Source organism: Odocoileus virginianus, chromosome 26, assembly GCF_023699985.2.
Source record: "Odocoileus virginianus isolate 20LAN1187 ecotype Illinois chromosome 26, Ovbor_1.2, whole genome shotgun sequence".
NCBI classification, from domain to species: domain Eukaryota; kingdom Metazoa; phylum Chordata; class Mammalia; order Artiodactyla; family Cervidae; genus Odocoileus; species Odocoileus virginianus.
This window is the reverse complement of record NC_069699.1, coordinates 23463800-23480637: the sequence shown is the minus strand read 5'-3', so window position 1 is coordinate 23480637 and position 16838 is coordinate 23463800. Positions and strand designations below refer to the sequence as shown.

Genomic DNA, 16838 nt, shown 5'->3' with positions numbered 1-16838 from the left:
TGAGTTTGCTTCAGGGGAAGGTCAAAGAGTCCTTCAGGCCTTCCCATTCCTAAAACTCCTTCAGCTTAAAATACTCAATCTGTCAAAGTGCATGTTTGAGGGTAGTGTGTCCTGAACCCCAGGCAGGACACAGGCAGTTCTGCTGATCTTGACCAGTCTTGGTGGATACTGATCAGGCTGGCTCCTACATGTATGTCCAACTGGCAGGGCATCTGGGGCTGGCTCATCTAGGGTGGCTGTCCTCCCACATTGGTGGCTGGATGGCTGTTGGCCAGGATCATAGAGGGTGATGCGGAGATGTCGCTCATCTTCCGGTAGGCGAGTGCAGTCTATACTGAGCAGAGTTTCAAAGGAGAGAATAAAACATGCGTGAGTTCTTGAAGCCTCAACTCAGAGTTCACACTGTTGGTCAAAAGCCGACCAGATTGAAGAAGTGAGGAAATACATGTAAAGTCATCTGGCAAAGCATGTGGGTGCATGAGAATGGAAGACTTTGTTATCAATCTACCGTGGCCCACCCACACCAAAAAAAACAACTCTCCTATTTAGTAGAATGTTTAAAATCTATTAATATCATTTCACCAGTAAATACAGTCAGCAAAAACAAGACCGGGAGCTGACTGTGGCTCAGATCATGAACTCCTTGTTGCAAAATTCAGATTTAAATTGAAGAAAGTAGGGAAACCACTAGATCATTCAGTTCAGTTCAGTTACTCAGTTGTGTCAAACTCTTTGCAACCCCATGAATCATAGCACATGAGGCCTCCCTGTCCATCACCAAGTCCCGGAGTTTACACAAACTTATGTCCACCGAGTCAGTGATGCCATCCAGCCATCTCATCCTCTGTTGTCCCCTTCTCCTCCTGCCCCCAATCCCTCCCAGCATCAGGGTCTTCTCCAGTGAGTCAACTCTATGCATGAGGTGGCCAAACTATTGAAGTTTCAGCTTCAGCATCAGTCCTTCCAATGAATACCCAAGACTGATCTCCTTTAGGATGGACTCATTGGGTCTTCTTGCAGTCCAAGGGACTCTCAAGAGTCTTCTCCAACACCACAGTTCAAAAGCATCAATTTTTCAGCACTCAGCTTTCTTCACAGTCCAACTCTCACATCCATACATGACTACTGGAAAAACCATAGCCTTGACTAGATGGACCTTTGTTGGCAAAGTAATGTCTCTGCTTTTAAATATGCTGTCAAGGTTGGTCATAACTTTCCTTTCAAGGAGTAAGTGTCTTTTAATTTCATGGCTGCAATCACCATCTGTAGTGATCTTGAAGCCCCAAAAAACAAAGTCAGCCACTGTTTCCACTGATTCCCCATCTATATCCCATGAAGTGATTGGACCAGATGCCATGATCTTAGTTTTCTGAATGTTGAGCTTTAAGCCAACTTTTTCATTCTCCTCTTTCACTTTCATCAAGAGGCTTTTTAGTTCCTCTTCACTTTCTGCCATAAGAGTGGTGTCATCTGCATATCTGAGGTTATTGATATTTCTCCCGGCAAACTTGATTCCAGCTTGTGCTTCTTCCAGCCCAGCGTTTCTCATGATGCACTCTGCATTCAGGAATGACCTAAATCAAACGCCTTACAATTATACAGTAGAAGTGACAAGTAGATTCAAGGGATTTGATATGATAGACAGAGTGCCTGAAGAACTGTGGATGGAGGTTTGTGACAGTGTATAGGAGGCAATGATAAGACCATCGCCAAGAAAAAGAAATGCAAAAAGGCAAAATGGTTGTCTGAGGAGGCCTTACAAATAGCAGAGAAAAGAAGAGAAGAGAAAGGCAAAGGAGAAAAGGAAAGATACACCCATGTGAATGCGGGGTTCCAAAGAATAGCAAGGAGATAAGAAAGCCTTCCTCAGTGATCAATGCAAAGAAAAGGAGGAAAACAATAGAATGGGAAAGATTAGAGATCTTTTCAAGAAAATTAGAGATACCAAGGGAACACTTCATGCAAAGATAGGTGCAGTAAAGGACAGAAACTGTATGAACCTAACAGAAGCAGAAGATATTAAGAGGAGGTGGCAAAATACACAGAAGAACTGTACAAAAAAAGATCTTCATGACCCAGATGACCATGATAGTGTGATCACTCAACTAGAGCCAGACATCCTAGAATGTAAAGACAAGTGGGCCTTAGGAAGCATCACTACAAACAAAGCTAGTGGAGGTGATGGCATTCCACTTGAGCTATTTCAAATCCTAAAAGATGATGCTGTGAAAGTGCTGCACTCAATATGCCAGCAAATGTGGAACACTCAGCAGTGGCCACAGGACTGGAAATGGTCACTTTTCATTCCAATCCCCAAGAAAGGCAGTGTCAAAGAATGCTCAAACTACCACACAATTGCACTCATCTCACATGATAGCAAAGTAATACTCAAAATCTACAAGCCTGGCTTCAATAGTACATGAACCCTGAACTTCCAGATGTTTGAGCTGGATTTAGAAAAGTCAGAAAGCAGAGATCAAGTTGTCAACATCTGGTGGATCACTGAAAAAGCAAGAGAGTTCCAGAAAAACATCTACTTCTGCTTTATTGACTATGCCAAAGCCTTTGACTGTGTGGATCACAGCAAACTGTGGAAAGTTCTTAAAGAGATGGGAATACCAGACCCCCTGACCTGCCTCCTGAGAAATCTGTATGCAGGTCAAGAAGCAACAGTTAGAACTGGACATGGAACTACAGACTGGTTCCAAATGGGAAAGGAGTATGTCAAGGCTGTGTATTGTCACCCTGCTTATTTAACTTCTATGCAGAGTACGTCATGCTAAATGCCATGCTGGATGAAGCCCAAGCTGGGATCAAGATTGCTGGGAGACGTATCGATAACCTCAGATATGCAGATGGCACCACTCTTATGGCAGAAAATGAAGAACTGAAGAGACTCTTGATGAAATTGAAAGAGGAAAATGAAAAGGTTGGCTTAAAACTCAGCATTCAGAAAACTAAGATCATGGCATCTTGTCCCATTACTTCATGGCAAATGGATGGGGAAACATGGAAACAGTGAGAGACTATTTTTTGGGGCTCCAAAATCACTGCAGTTGGTGATGACAGCCATGAAATTAAAAGACGCTTGCTCCTTAGTGGAAAGCCATGATCAGCATACTAAAAAGCAGACATTACTTTGCCTACAAATGTTGGTCTAGTCAAAGCTTTCATTTTTCCAGTAGTCATGTATGGATGTGAGAGTTGGACTATTAAGAAAGCTGAGCACCAAAGAATTGATGCTGTTGAACTGTGGTGTTGGAGAAGACTCTTAAGAGTCTCTTGGACTGCAAGGAAATCCAACCAGTCCATCCTAAAGGAGATCAGTCCTGAGTATACATTGGAAGGACTGATGTTGAAGCTGAAACTCCAATACTTTGGCCACCTGATGCGAAGAACTGACTGATTTGAAAAGACCCTGATGCTGGGAAAGATTGAAGGCAGGAGGAGAAGGGAATGACAGAGGATGAGATTGTTGGATGACTTCACTGACTCAATGACATGAGTTTGAGTAAGCTCTGGGAGTTGGTGATGGACAAGGGAAGCCTGGGGTGCTGCAGACCATGGGGTCACTCAGAGTCAGACGTGACTGAGCAACTGAACTGAAGTAGATAGTTAAGTGAAAGTGTTTTAAGTCAATATGACTTTATTACTCTAATAAAAGCCCTACAGGTTATCTGTACTCTTTGAATCAAAATATTATTACCAGAGACTATATCCTAATTACCACTAACAACAAAGTTACTGTCAGGGTCACTAGTAATAAATTGCATTTATTATCCTGTCATGTGTGCTAGGGCTTCCCTCATAGCTCATTTGGTAAAGAATCCGCCTACAGTGCAGAAGACCCTGGTTCGATTCCTAGATCCGCTGGAGAAAGGGATAGACTACCCACTCCAGTGTTCTTGGGCGTCAGTTGTGGCTCAGCTGGTAAAGACTCCGCCTGCAATGCAGCAGACCTGGGTTCGATCCCTGGGTTGGGAAGATCCCCTGGAGAAGGGAAAGGCTACCCACTCCAGTATTCCAGCCTGGAGAATTCCATGTACTATATAGTCCATGGGGTCACAAAGAGTCGGACACGGCTGAGCAACTTTCACTCACTCACTCATGTATGCTAAACATATATTCTCTCACTTAACACTAGCTAAGGATGCTTACAAGGTGTTAACTCATATTCGTTTATAGAGGTGAATGGTAAAGGTTAAGTGAAGTGCCCACGGCTACATAGTTAGTGAGTGATTGCTTTGAAGTCACAATAAACTGACTCCATTCTCCATATTCTTGTTTACTACATATTATTCTCTTTTGTGGCTGGTCAGCAGGCCACAGTATCTTGACATTTACTTACGGAGGCCAGGTGGAATGAGAGGGTTAAGCCACCTCTCCTCCGGTTCCCAGAGCAGAAAGTGAATTTAAGGTAAGGGAGTAAGTTGTTCACAGATTTACCATAGTGAAGCTGTGTTAAGAACATGAGACAGATCTACGGGTTCACTTTCTAACATTGTTGATGTGTGTATGTTAGATGCTGCTGTTTTGGAGAAACAAAGACCTTCATTTTCTTCTTGCTCTGTTAGAAGTGGCTCATGTGGTATGCATGCCTATCCATGTTTCTGTTGAAACCAATGTGTTCCTAGTTGTTGTCACCGCTAGTCATTCTGGAAAAGTTAAGGAAGTCAGGAAGGGTCAATTTAATAACAGTGAGACATCCGTTTCCTTTTGAGTGAGATGTCATGAATATTTTGTTTCTTTCTGAGCAGGATCTAGTATGGCAGGAAGATATAGTCCAGTTGGTCCATATTCATGAAAATTCGTTGGTTCTTTTTTGGATCTGAGTTAATGTCATTTAATCAGCTTTATGTAAGTATGCCTCACAAATAGTTTAGTAGTATTTTTTTATTGTCTTAGTGTCAGCACCATCCTGAGTTCCAATAATGACTTTTATTTTGAGTTCTGATGTAAGGTGTTAAATTCATATTCTTTAAAAAAAAAATTTTTTTCTTTTAACTGATGGCTGTGCTGGGTCTTTGTTGCTGCGTAGGCATTTCTCTAGATGCAGACAGCCAGGGCTACTGTCTAGTTGCAGTGTGCAGGCTTCCCATTGCAGGGGCACGCAGGCTTCAGTAGCTGCAGCCGGTGGCTCAGCAGTTGCAGTTCCCAGTTCAGACACAACATCTGTGGCTTAGCTGCTCTGGGGCGTGTGGGATCTTCCCGGACCACAGATCAGACCTGTGTCTTTTTCATTGACAGGCGGATTCTTTACTGTTGAGCCATCAGTGATTCTCTAAATTTGTATTCTTTGGATAAAGATAAATGAGAATGTGTTTTTATTGTTATTGTACTGTTGTAAAACCTAATTACTAAGTAGTATGCCCTTTTATGCCTTCTGACTGTGAGATTATGACTGACTTTCCCTTTTCAGTATGAAAGATGTTTGGGGCTGTCATCATCATCACGTAATGGAGTGTTGCTTGCAGGGGGTCTTATTTTAACTTCCAGTGACTTTTATGTAACAGCCTCTTAACATATAAGTCTCAGGTAAATTGAAGCTAATCCCTGCAGGTGATAGGTCAGATATAAAACTAACCATTACCCCTATTCTGGAAACTAAGGATGTCATCATTGTTTGTTATGGGGCTGAATTTATATGCTTATTTTAAGCCAGGGCTTCGATGCAGCATGCTTTTATGAGAGAGAATTTATTGGATCAAGACCATGTGGTTAAAATTGTTAAAATTCCAAAAGTCATACTGTCACTGTAGAACAATTCATATCTATGAGATACTTTACTATGGCAATTAGAGACCGTTGAGATCACTAACCTAAATCAGTAATTAATTGAAAATAAGCCTGTTCTCACTTATTTGACTGTCTAGTATTTTTATTCACTATTTCAGGGTAGGATGATAGATTAACCTGGAAATTTGGTCTCTTAATAGCATTTGAAAGCCTTACTCCCTACAGATAGAGGGCCGCTCAAATAAATAAATCATCATTGACTATTAAATCAGTATTGACTATTAATGGAACAGAATATTAAATAATAAATTGCAGGTAAATACTTATATATAACTATAAACAATGAATTTAGATTACCATTATCACAGTGTTTTGAGAAAAGGAAAAGGAAAATTCAAAGGCCAAGGAATTAACATTTTCATCTTACTTTTTTACCTTAGAAATAGTTAAATGATTCATTCTCTGTCTCCAAATAATGTAGAACTAAGTTTTTGTCCTCAGGCAATGTTCTGCTTTTTATAATGGAATCAATTTTTTTCCACATTTTATTTTGTTGACTGGGATAATTCATTTCACCAGGAAAATGGTGTCATTTAACATAATAACCTATTTGAAAATACTTTTAATTACCAACGGAAGTTATTTTTAATTTTAGGAAATATTCTGAACCACACAAGGCTAGTTTTCTTTCTTTCTTCTTTTTTTTCATTTTACAAATGGGTCAAATGAAATAAGACAAAGTAAAATTGGCATTACTCTAAGAACAAAGATTCACGACATTTATAGGGAGGTTGGGAGTATTTTCCTTCATGATAAACATAACTTTAGTCAAAATATAGATGGGTTGTTGTCTTTTTAGACTTTCTATTTTATAATAGTAACACAGTGGTATTAGTTACTACTTTGGATTTTACCTACTTGCATAAATGTATGAAAAGCTCTAGTGCATAATATCTTGAGGTACAACTTGACAGGAAATAAAAAAAGTCAAGGTATTGGGGTTAAATATAAATTAAATTACTTACCTGGCTCTACTTACATTTATTTTTCTACTAGTTATAATGAATAAATAAGTAAATTATTTTTAAATAAAAAATAAAGTACCTGGAGAAAATAATTATCACATTTTAAAGCAAATTCATTTTTAGGGATACATTATGGCATTTGCAAGTTTCCTCTCCCATTTAATAGACTGCCTTTTCATTGTGTCAGTGGTTTCCTTTGCTGTGTAAAAGCTTTTAACTTTAATTAGGCCCCATTTGTTTAATTTCACTTTTGTTTCATTTAAGAGACAGATCCAAAAATTTATTTTAACAATTTATGTCAGAGAATGTTCTGCTGATGTTTCCCTTTAGAAATTGCATAGTGTCTGGTCTTAACATGTAAGTCTTTAATCCATTTTGAGTTTATTTTTATATATGAAAAATATAAGTTCATTGTTTTACACATAGCTGTCCAGTTTTCCCAGGACCACTTATTGAGTATTCTTGCCTGCTTATCATGTCTTTTTGCCTTCTTGGTTGTAGATTAATTGACCTTAAGTGTGTGGGCTTACTCTGGGCTTTCTATCCTGTTTCAGTGACCTGTGTTTGGATTTTGTTCCAGTCCCATACTGCTTTGATTTATGTAGCTTTGTAGTACACTCTGAAGTCAGGGAGTGAGAGTCCTCCAGCTCTGTTCTTTCCCCTCAAGATTGCTTTGGCTATTCGGGGTGTTTGCGTTTGCATACAAATTTTAAAATTATTCATTCTAGTTCCACAAAAAAATGCACTTGGTATTTTGATAGAGATTGAATTGAATCTGTATATTGCCTTGGGTACTGTGGTCATTTTAACAATATTAATTCTCCTGATTCAAGAACACAGTGTATCTTTCCATTTGTTTGTTTCATCTTTAATTTCTTTCATCAGTGTCTTAGTTTTCCAAGTCAGGTCTTTTACCTCCTGTTGGTGTTCAGTCTCTCGGTCATGTCCAATTCTTTGCTTCCCCATGGACTGTAGCCTGCCAGGCTCCTGTGTCCATGGAATTGTCCAGGCAAGAATACTGGAGTGGGTAGTCATCCCTTCCGCAGGTGATCTTCCCAACCTAGGGATTGAACCAGGATCTCCTGCATTGCAGGCAAATTCTTTACCATCTGGGCCGTCAGGGAAGACCATGAGATGGTCATATATATATGGCCTTCATTATGTCAGGATGTCTGTCACCAAAAAAGAACACAAATGACATATATTGACGAAGATGTGGAAAAAGGGGAACCCTCATATACTGTTGGTAGGAATATAAATTGGTGCAACCACTGTGGAAAACAGTATGAAGATTTCTCAAAAAGATAAAAATAGAACTAGCATATGACTCAGTTTTCCGCTCCTGGGTATGTATCCTTAATAACCACAAAAGACTAATTTGAAAAGACACATGCACTCCAAACTTTCATTGCAGCATTGTTTACAGTTGCCAGGGTATGGAAGCAACCTAAGTATCCACCAACAAATGAATGGATAAAGATGTGGTACACACACATATACACACAAACATACATACACACAATGGACTACTCAGTTCAGTTCAGGTGCTCAGTCATGTCCGACTCTGTGACCCCATGTATCACAGCACGTCAAGCCTCCCTGTCCATCACCAACTCCTGGAGTTTACTCAAATTCATGTCCATTGAGTCGGTGATGCCATCCAGCCATCTCATCCTCTGTCATCCCCTTCTCCTCCTGTCCCTAATCCCTCCCAGCATCAGGATCTTTTCCAATGAGTCAACTCTTCATGTGAAGTGGCCTAAGTATTGGAGTTTCAGCTTCAGCATCAGTCCTTCCAGTGAACACCCAGGACTGATCTCCCCTGGGATGGACTGGTTGGATCTCCTTGCAGTCCATGGGACTCTAAAGAGTCTTCTTCAACACCACAGTTCAAAAGCATCAGTTTTTCAGTGCTCAGCTTTCTTCACAGTCCAACTCTCACATCCATACATGACTACTGGAAAAACCATAGCCTCGACTAGATAGACCTTTGTAGGCAAAGTAATGTCTCTGCTTTTTAATATGCTGTCTAGGTTGGTCATAACTTTCCTTCCAAGGAGTAAGTGTCTTTTAATTTCATGGCTGCAGTCACCATCTGCAGTGATTTTGGAGCCCCAAAAAATAAAGTCTGACACTCTTTCCACTATTTCCCCATCTGTTTCCTATGAAATGATAGGACCAGATGCCATGATCTTAGTTTTCTGAATGTTGAGCTTAAAGCCAATTTTTTCAGTCTCCTCTTTAACTTTTATCAAGAGGCTTTTTAGTTCCTCTTCACTTTCTGCCATAAGGGTGGTGTCATCTGCATGTCTGAGGTCATTGATATTTCCTCTGTCAATCTTGATTCCAGCTTGGGCTTCATCCAGACCAGCATTTCACATGATATACTCTGCATATAAGTTAAATAAGCAAGGTGATGATATACAGCCTTGACGTACTCCTTTCCGAATTTGGAACCAGTCCATTGTTCCATCTCTGATTCTAGCTGTTGCTTCTTGACCTGCATACAGATTTCTCAGGAGGCAGGTCAGGGGGTCTGGTATTCCCATCTCTTTAAGAATTTTCCACAGGTTGTTGTGATCCACACAATCAAAGGCTTTGGTGTAATCAATAAAGCAGAAATAGATGTTTTTCTGGAACTCTCTTGCTTTTTCAGTGATCCACCAGATGTTGACAACTTGATCTCTGCTTTCTCCGCCTTTTCTAAATCCAGCTTGAACGTCTGGAAGTTCAGGGTTCATGTATTGTTGAAGCCAGTCTTGTAGAATTTTGAGCATTACTTTGCTAACATGTGAGATGAGTGCAATTGTGCGGTAGTTTGAACATTCTTTGGCATTGCCTTTCTTGGGGATTGGAATGAAAAGTGACCTTTTCCAGTCCTGTGGCCACTGCTGGGTGTTCCACATTTGCTGGCATATTGAGTGCAGCACTTTCACAGCATCATCTTTTAGGATTTGAAATAGCTCAAGTGGAATGCCATCACCTCCACTAGCTTTGTTTGTAGTGATGCTTCCTAAGACCCACTTGTCTTCACATTCCAGGATGTCTGGCTCGAGGTGAGTGATCGCACCATCATGGTTATCTGGGTCATGAAGATCTTTTTTGTACAGTTCTGTGTATTCTTGCCACTTTTTTTTTTTGCGACCTTTTCTTAATATCTTCTGCTTCTGTTAGGTTCATACAGTTTCTGTCCTTTATTGTGCCTATCTTTGCATGAAATGTTCCCTTGATCTCTCTGGTTTTCTTGAAGAGATATCTAGTCTTTCCCATTCTATTGTTTTCCTCTATTTGTTTGCAGTGATCCCTGAGGAAGTCTTTCTTATTTCTCCTTGCTTTTCTTTGGAACTCTGCATTCAAATGGGTATATCTTTCCTTTTCTCCTTTGCCTTTCACTTCTCTTCTTTTCCCAGCTATTTGTAAGGCCTCCTCTGACAATCATTTTGCCTTTTTGCATTTCTTTTTCTTGAAGATGGTCTTGATCCCTGCCTCCTGTACAATGTCATGAACCTCTGTCGGTAGTTCTTCAGGCACTCTATCAGATCTAATCCCTTGAATCTATTTCTCACTTCCACTATATAATCATAAGGGATTTTTTAGGTCATCCCTGAATGGTCTAATGGTATAATAAAACAGTACATTATTATAAACTATTAAATAATATGTAATATATTATGAATATTATACAATAAAATATGTTATAAAACAGTAAAGTATAATAAAATACATGATAAATAATGTTTAAATATCTATTATCATGTGTCAGAATAAAAACAAAACCACAAAAGTAAGGAGAAATTTATATTTTAACCCTTAGCATATTTGTCAACCTGGAATGAATAAACTTTCTGCTGAAGTGGAAATTAACTGATGCTCTTATGTTTTTCTTGAGGCAAGTCTGGATTCATGAATTTTAGTTGTAGTGGCTGGTCCTTATCCATTCATTCTTCCTTATTCCCTTCCCTGTATCCTGCTATTCACTTTCTATTACTGTGATAATTTTGAACATGAAAAGTTCTTTTGCTAGGAAAATAAAATATTAAATTTCTGACAGTGAACAACTCAAATGAGGTTATATGCTTAAAATAAAGATTGAAAAGCAGTCACCTTTTGAATGAAATTACCTAGCTGAAGTTACTCTCAAAGCCACTGACATTCATTAGAGTGTACTAGAGTACATTCCAAGTAAAAATTCCTCTGATCAAAAAAAAAAAAAAAATCATGGGAGTAGTTTATGGTTTACCATATCAACTGTCCTTTATTTTAAATACAAAGAGGAAAAACTTACATTTGTGTGCAGTTATTTGAGAACAGTTCCATAAAGAGGAAATAATTGCCTAGAGAAAAGTATATTCAACTGCTGTTATGTTGACCATTTACAGTATATGAACTTAGAGTACATGTTAGTCTTTTTGTTTCTTTGTTTCCAGGTTTGTTTGTTTGTAGCCAGCTTCCCATCAAAAGTAAGAGAAGACATTACGATTTTCATTCTTTCTGGGCTGCTTCCTTCCTGAAGAGCAATGGAGGCATTGTTAAGTGGAAGAGGATTAATCACATCTCTGATTTTCTTCCTGTTAAAATTCTCAACAGCTGTTGATATACCACTTTCAGGTAGAGTGACAACATTCAATACCTACTTTGGAAGCCCATATTTGCATTTTGATTTTCAAGTTGAATAATTATATATTGAACATGTGATTTTTCTGCCTTATTTCTACCAATCTTACAGCAATCTACATGGAATTCATGTTTTCCTTTTAAATTTTTCAGAAGGCTTATACTTGGCTGCTTGCTATAATTAATTAATTTTGCAGCTCAGGATTTTATACTCTTAGGCAAACTTGGCACATAACAAGAAATATAACTTATAGATCAGGTGGTATTTTACCATGTAAGGTAATCTGCAATGTTAGCAGCAGTTATTTCTTTTATGTATTTGATTAGTTTATTTTAGAGAGAGTTGTGACTCAGAAGTTAATGGCATTCAACCAATCAGAACAAAAGAGAAGCTGAATGAACGTTGTATTGTTTTTCACAATAATTATCTATTCAAGAGTGAAAATAATTAGAAAAATATTGAAAATGCATTTTCATAGTACACAACTAAAAGTGTAATATGATAACACCTCTGCAAATTTAAAGCATTCTGTGGGGTGAATGCATATCAAAATGTTAGTCATTTGGGGGTATATGTATCTTAGTATATGTTGGTATCAATATAAATGGATGTAAATCTTTAACCATTATAAATAGTAACTAGAAGTTGAAAAATAGCATATCTGGAAACACAATTTATGTAATAATGTATCAAATTATTTAAAGTACAATTTAGGAGAATTTCTCTTGTTTATAAGCACTTGGGATTATTTTCATATTTTTATCCATTTAGTTCACGTATTGATCCCTACTGTCTCTTTTATACCTAATTTGGAGAGTCATAATATAAGATATATTGATCATTATAGTCTTAGCATTGGAAATATTCTTTGCAGATCATCTAAACATCAAAGGATTAGTCTTGACCTCAGACCTATTGTACAGATGTACAAATTTGAAGTTCTGTTTTATTCAAAGTGAAAATCTGTTAGCCTACACATCATATATATTGGCCTATATGTACAAACTCTGGTTGAAAACCTGAAATGATACATCTTTAGTTGATTCTTTGGGTTTGAATATGCAGTGCCAAATTAAGAGCAAGGTTCTTAGTGATCCTTATGGAAAAGAGGTTAATAATTTTACATTTTCTTCCCAGTAGTGCCAAAGATGTACTGGGATACTGGGCTTCCTGATTCAGATTTCTGAGCAGAGACTATACATTTTCCTTCCATCTTTTTCATTCAGTTCATCAGTGGTGATAGGAAATTTTGTATTAGTACATAAGACACATTTTTTTTTAAATTTCTGGTTGTCTCAGTTACTTATGCATTTTCATGCTGTAGTGTCCTTAGACAACAGTTGTTATAAAATATTAATGTCATGTTTTCAGAACATCTGAAAATTACCCATTTATTTCAGTACTCTAGAGTTCTCACAGGCAAATGAAGTAAGGCAGGTATTCAGTTTGAATGTCAACGAGTTTGGTGTCTCTGTAATTGGCCTAATTATGGAGGAAAAGATTTATAATGTAGAATATATATTCTTATAAACACCCAAAGGTTATTAGCTTCATTCCCTGAATAATTAGTTATGGCTGAGACTTTACAACCTTAGCAAATTTAACAAAGAATAATGTTCTAATAAACAAGTTGTTCACAAGTTACTAGGTGATATCTTAGGGACCATTGCTATTGTGTATCACCCCTCATCATTTATAACTGTAACAACATTTAAATAATATGAATTTGCAACATGCTCAAGACCTGCTCTACACAGAAAGAGGTGGTAGTCAGAAACAAGGTAAATGTCAATGAAGTTATGAATGTTTTCTGCTTGTTATTAAAGTGTTTATAAATATCCAGTGGATAAAGCCTGAACTTGGGCTATTGCCACTAAACTGGTAAAATTCAGTTATCAGATTCATTACGCAAAAGTAATGAAAATTGAATTTTAGAATTGAAAATGGCTGAGTTGTTATACTAGGCTGGCCATTGGTGTTCAAAATGTGATTCATGGACCACTCAGGGTCACAGAGATTTGTTCAGGCAGTCCATTTGATCAAATGTTTCATAATAATACCAAGATGTCACTTTTTACTTTTTCACCATGTTGATATTCCACTCTGCACTGTTGTTCCAAAAGCAATGGTGCTAGAAAGACACTTGCCCAGCACAGATCAAGGCATTGACACCAAACTTATGGGATTCCCCAGGACCATATACTTACATTAAAATAGCAACAACAAAAATTCTAAAAAGAAAACAAAAAGTAAAGTTTTGCTTAAGACCGTCCTTGTTGATGCTTTTGAACTGTGGTGCTGGAGAAGACTCTTGAGAGTCCCTTGGACTGCAAGGAGGTCCAACCAGTCCATCCTAAAGGAGATCAGTCCTGGGTGCTCATTGGAAGGACTGACACTGAAGCTGAAACTCCAGTACTTCGGCCACCTCATGCAAAGGGTTGACTCACTGGAAAAGACCCTGATGCTGGGAGGGATTGAGGGCAGGAGGAGAAGGGGATGACAGAGGATGAGATGGCTGGATGGCATCACTGACTCGATGGACATGAGTTTGAGTAAACTCTGGGAGTTGGTGATGGACAGGGAGGCCTGGCGTGCTGTGATTCATGGGGTCACAAAGAGTCGGACACGACTGAACAACTGAACTGAACTGTCCTTGTTGAAACAGTTAAGCGTTATTGATTTTATTAAATCTTCATCCTTGAGTACATTCTTCTTAATATTCTGTAGGGTGAATTTGGAAATAAATATAAAATAATTCTGCTATGTTACAAAGTACTATGACAGTCTGCCTTCCTTGATTATTTCATTATGTGAGTGCCAAGCCAGATATCATTTTTACTGATAGGCAAAATTGCATTACTTTGATGGATATTTTCCCCAAAATGAACCATGGGAGCCTGTCACTTCAACAGAAATAACTGATAATATGTATTGTCAGTGATAAAATATGCGTGTTTAGGCAAGTATTAGAATGTGGAAAGCTTGCATCCTGTACTGTGAGACTGACAGCATCTCCACATTAAGGCATTTCTACGATCAATGATATTAACAAATGTGAAATTTTAATATTGTGTAATGACATGTGTCAGTATTTGGAAGATTTACATAACTCAGTTCACTGATAGTTTTTCCAGATGAATATTACATGTCACAAAATCATGCATGATTTAAAAAGCACCTGTGGATAAAACATTTTAATATGACAGAATATGAAAATAAATCCATAGGGTTTCAGATTTCATATTGCAAGAAACCTTTAAGAAACTATACTTGGTGAGTTTTGGGGTACTATCCAAAACAGTTCCACAAAAATCAGAAAGTGAAAGTGAAAGTCGCTCAGTCATGTCTGACTCTTTGAGGTCCCATGGAATGTAGTCTGTAGAATTCTCCAGGCCAGAATACAGGAGTGGGTAACCTTTCCTTTCTCCGTGGGATCTTCCCAACTCAGGGATCGAAGCCTGGTCTCCTGCATTGCAGTCAGATTCTTTACCAGCTGAGCCACAAGGGAAGCCCACAAAAATCAGAAAGAACTATAAAATATTTCAGCCTTTTTTTAGGTGCACATCTATGTAAGGCTGGCTTTTCTTCATTTATTGCAACAAAACAGCTTACTGTAACATATGGAGTACACAGGTAGATACAAGAATCCAACCGTTGTCCATTAAGATATTAGAGATTTGTAATAATGTAAAACAATGCCACTTTTCTCACTACATTCAGTATTTTTGATGGAATGTTATTTACTTTAACAAATAATAGGATTGTTTTAAGTGAATAAATATTTAGAAGATTTTTCACTTTTAATTATAATATGGTAAATATTATTAAATACAACATACCTTTACAAAACCACTTGAAGATATAATATTTAAGAATGCAAAGGGATCTAATGACCAAAAAGTCTGTTTACTTGGCTTGAGTCTCTAATTGTACAAATGAGAAAAGTAGAGTGTAGCTCCGAACCTGGCTTAGGGTCACAGGGTTTGGGACCTGTTTGTATTCCACTGTGGAATACCACCTGTGTGTATCACACTGAGAAAATGCTTTCTCAGAGCCTGTTTGCCAAAGTCAGATTTAAGCTACTGAACCATTTATGCTTTCTTATGAATTCAATCCTGTTTTCTTACAAAGCTTGTTACAGATGTACTAAAATTGTAGTGTCTTCCTTTGAAAGCTATTGAATGCTCCATGACAGATTTTTAACATATATCATGATTGGTGTCCTGTTTTAAAACTTAATCCAAGTTTGAATCTTCAGCATTAGGTCATTTATTTTATGGTCATAATTCTCAGAAATGCCATCCCTCTGCTTGAACTGGTGAGCTACAAAGCTATCCTCTCCTTTTTATATTTGTCTGGAAGGTATTTAACATGTCAAAATGAAAAAAAAAATTATCACAGGATGAAGGAGTATCTGAATTTGTGGAATCCTCTTTAAAGAAACTGTTATATATTAGATATTATTTTTAGCCTAACGATCATTAGTGTTAAATTCTATGAGAATACCCTCAAGCTCCCAAGGTGGAAAAATATATTAAAAAATTTATAAATTGGAAGTGAACAAATAAAAAACAAGCTCAGGGGAAATATAACAAAATCAATAAATGGAAATAAAAATAAAGAGGAGAGGGTTATTTTTTGGTAATAATTAGCAAAATATTTCATCATTTAAATATGCTGTTATTCATTCATGGCATGACTGTGGGAAACCACTATACTTGTAGGTTGTTTGTGGTAAATATCCTCTTTGACATGTTTACATTTATCCAGGGTCATTACCATTTGTATCCATGCCTATAAATTTATCATAGGTAACTAATTCAATAAAGGAAAAATCTATATACTTGAGGAAAGAAAAAATAGTCAATTTCCAAAAATAAAATTATTAGGTAAGTTATCAAATAATGGTCAGTGACCAAACATTGTCAATGGTCAGTGACCAAACACTGACAATTGTCAATGACCAAACCAAGTAAAAATGCATAAACACATCAACATAGATGAAATGCCAATATAAACTTAGATGTTTTAAAATTACATTGTTACATTATTCTGGGTTTATAAAAATATATGACAATATAAATGGATGCAGTGAAGTATATTACCTACAGCTAATGACATTTTGCAAAGAGGAGGTCAGAGTTGTTCTCTAATTGTACTTACTAATATAGTAAGAGCACTTAAATTATTTTTGTTGTAGCTAAACTAACTTCAATCAGTTTTTGGAGAGCACATTGTTTAAGTACATATTTTAATATTCAGTTCAACAGGTTCCAACAATCGTGAAGCAGTCAACAGTGCAAGTTGCCTTTCCTTTTGATGAATATTTTCAAATTGAATGTGTAGCTAAAGGAAATCCAGAACCAAAGTGAGTATTTTTTTTCAAATTAAGTAGTTGTTTAAAAGTATACAATCCTTTATACTAAATTTTATTCTAGTCTTTATAAGCTTATTGGACTATA

At 37.3% G+C, this 16838-nt stretch overlaps 1 protein-coding gene across 10 annotated transcripts in view; it reads left to right on the top strand.

Moving 5' to 3' along the window:
• CHL1 (cell adhesion molecule L1 like) overlaps positions 1-16838 on the top strand; it is a 227789-nt gene that overhangs the window by 121739 nt on the left and 89212 nt on the right. For all 10 annotated transcript variants that reach the window (XM_020880764.2, XM_070455658.1, XM_020880762.2 and 7 more), the window contains 2 exons: positions 11189-11369; positions 16639-16744. In XM_020880764.2, the coding sequence (XP_020736423.2) occupies positions 11279-11369; positions 16639-16744 (197 nt within the window). In that variant the 5' untranslated portion in view covers positions 11189-11278. The remainder of the gene's footprint in view (positions 1-11188; positions 11370-16638; positions 16745-16838) is intronic.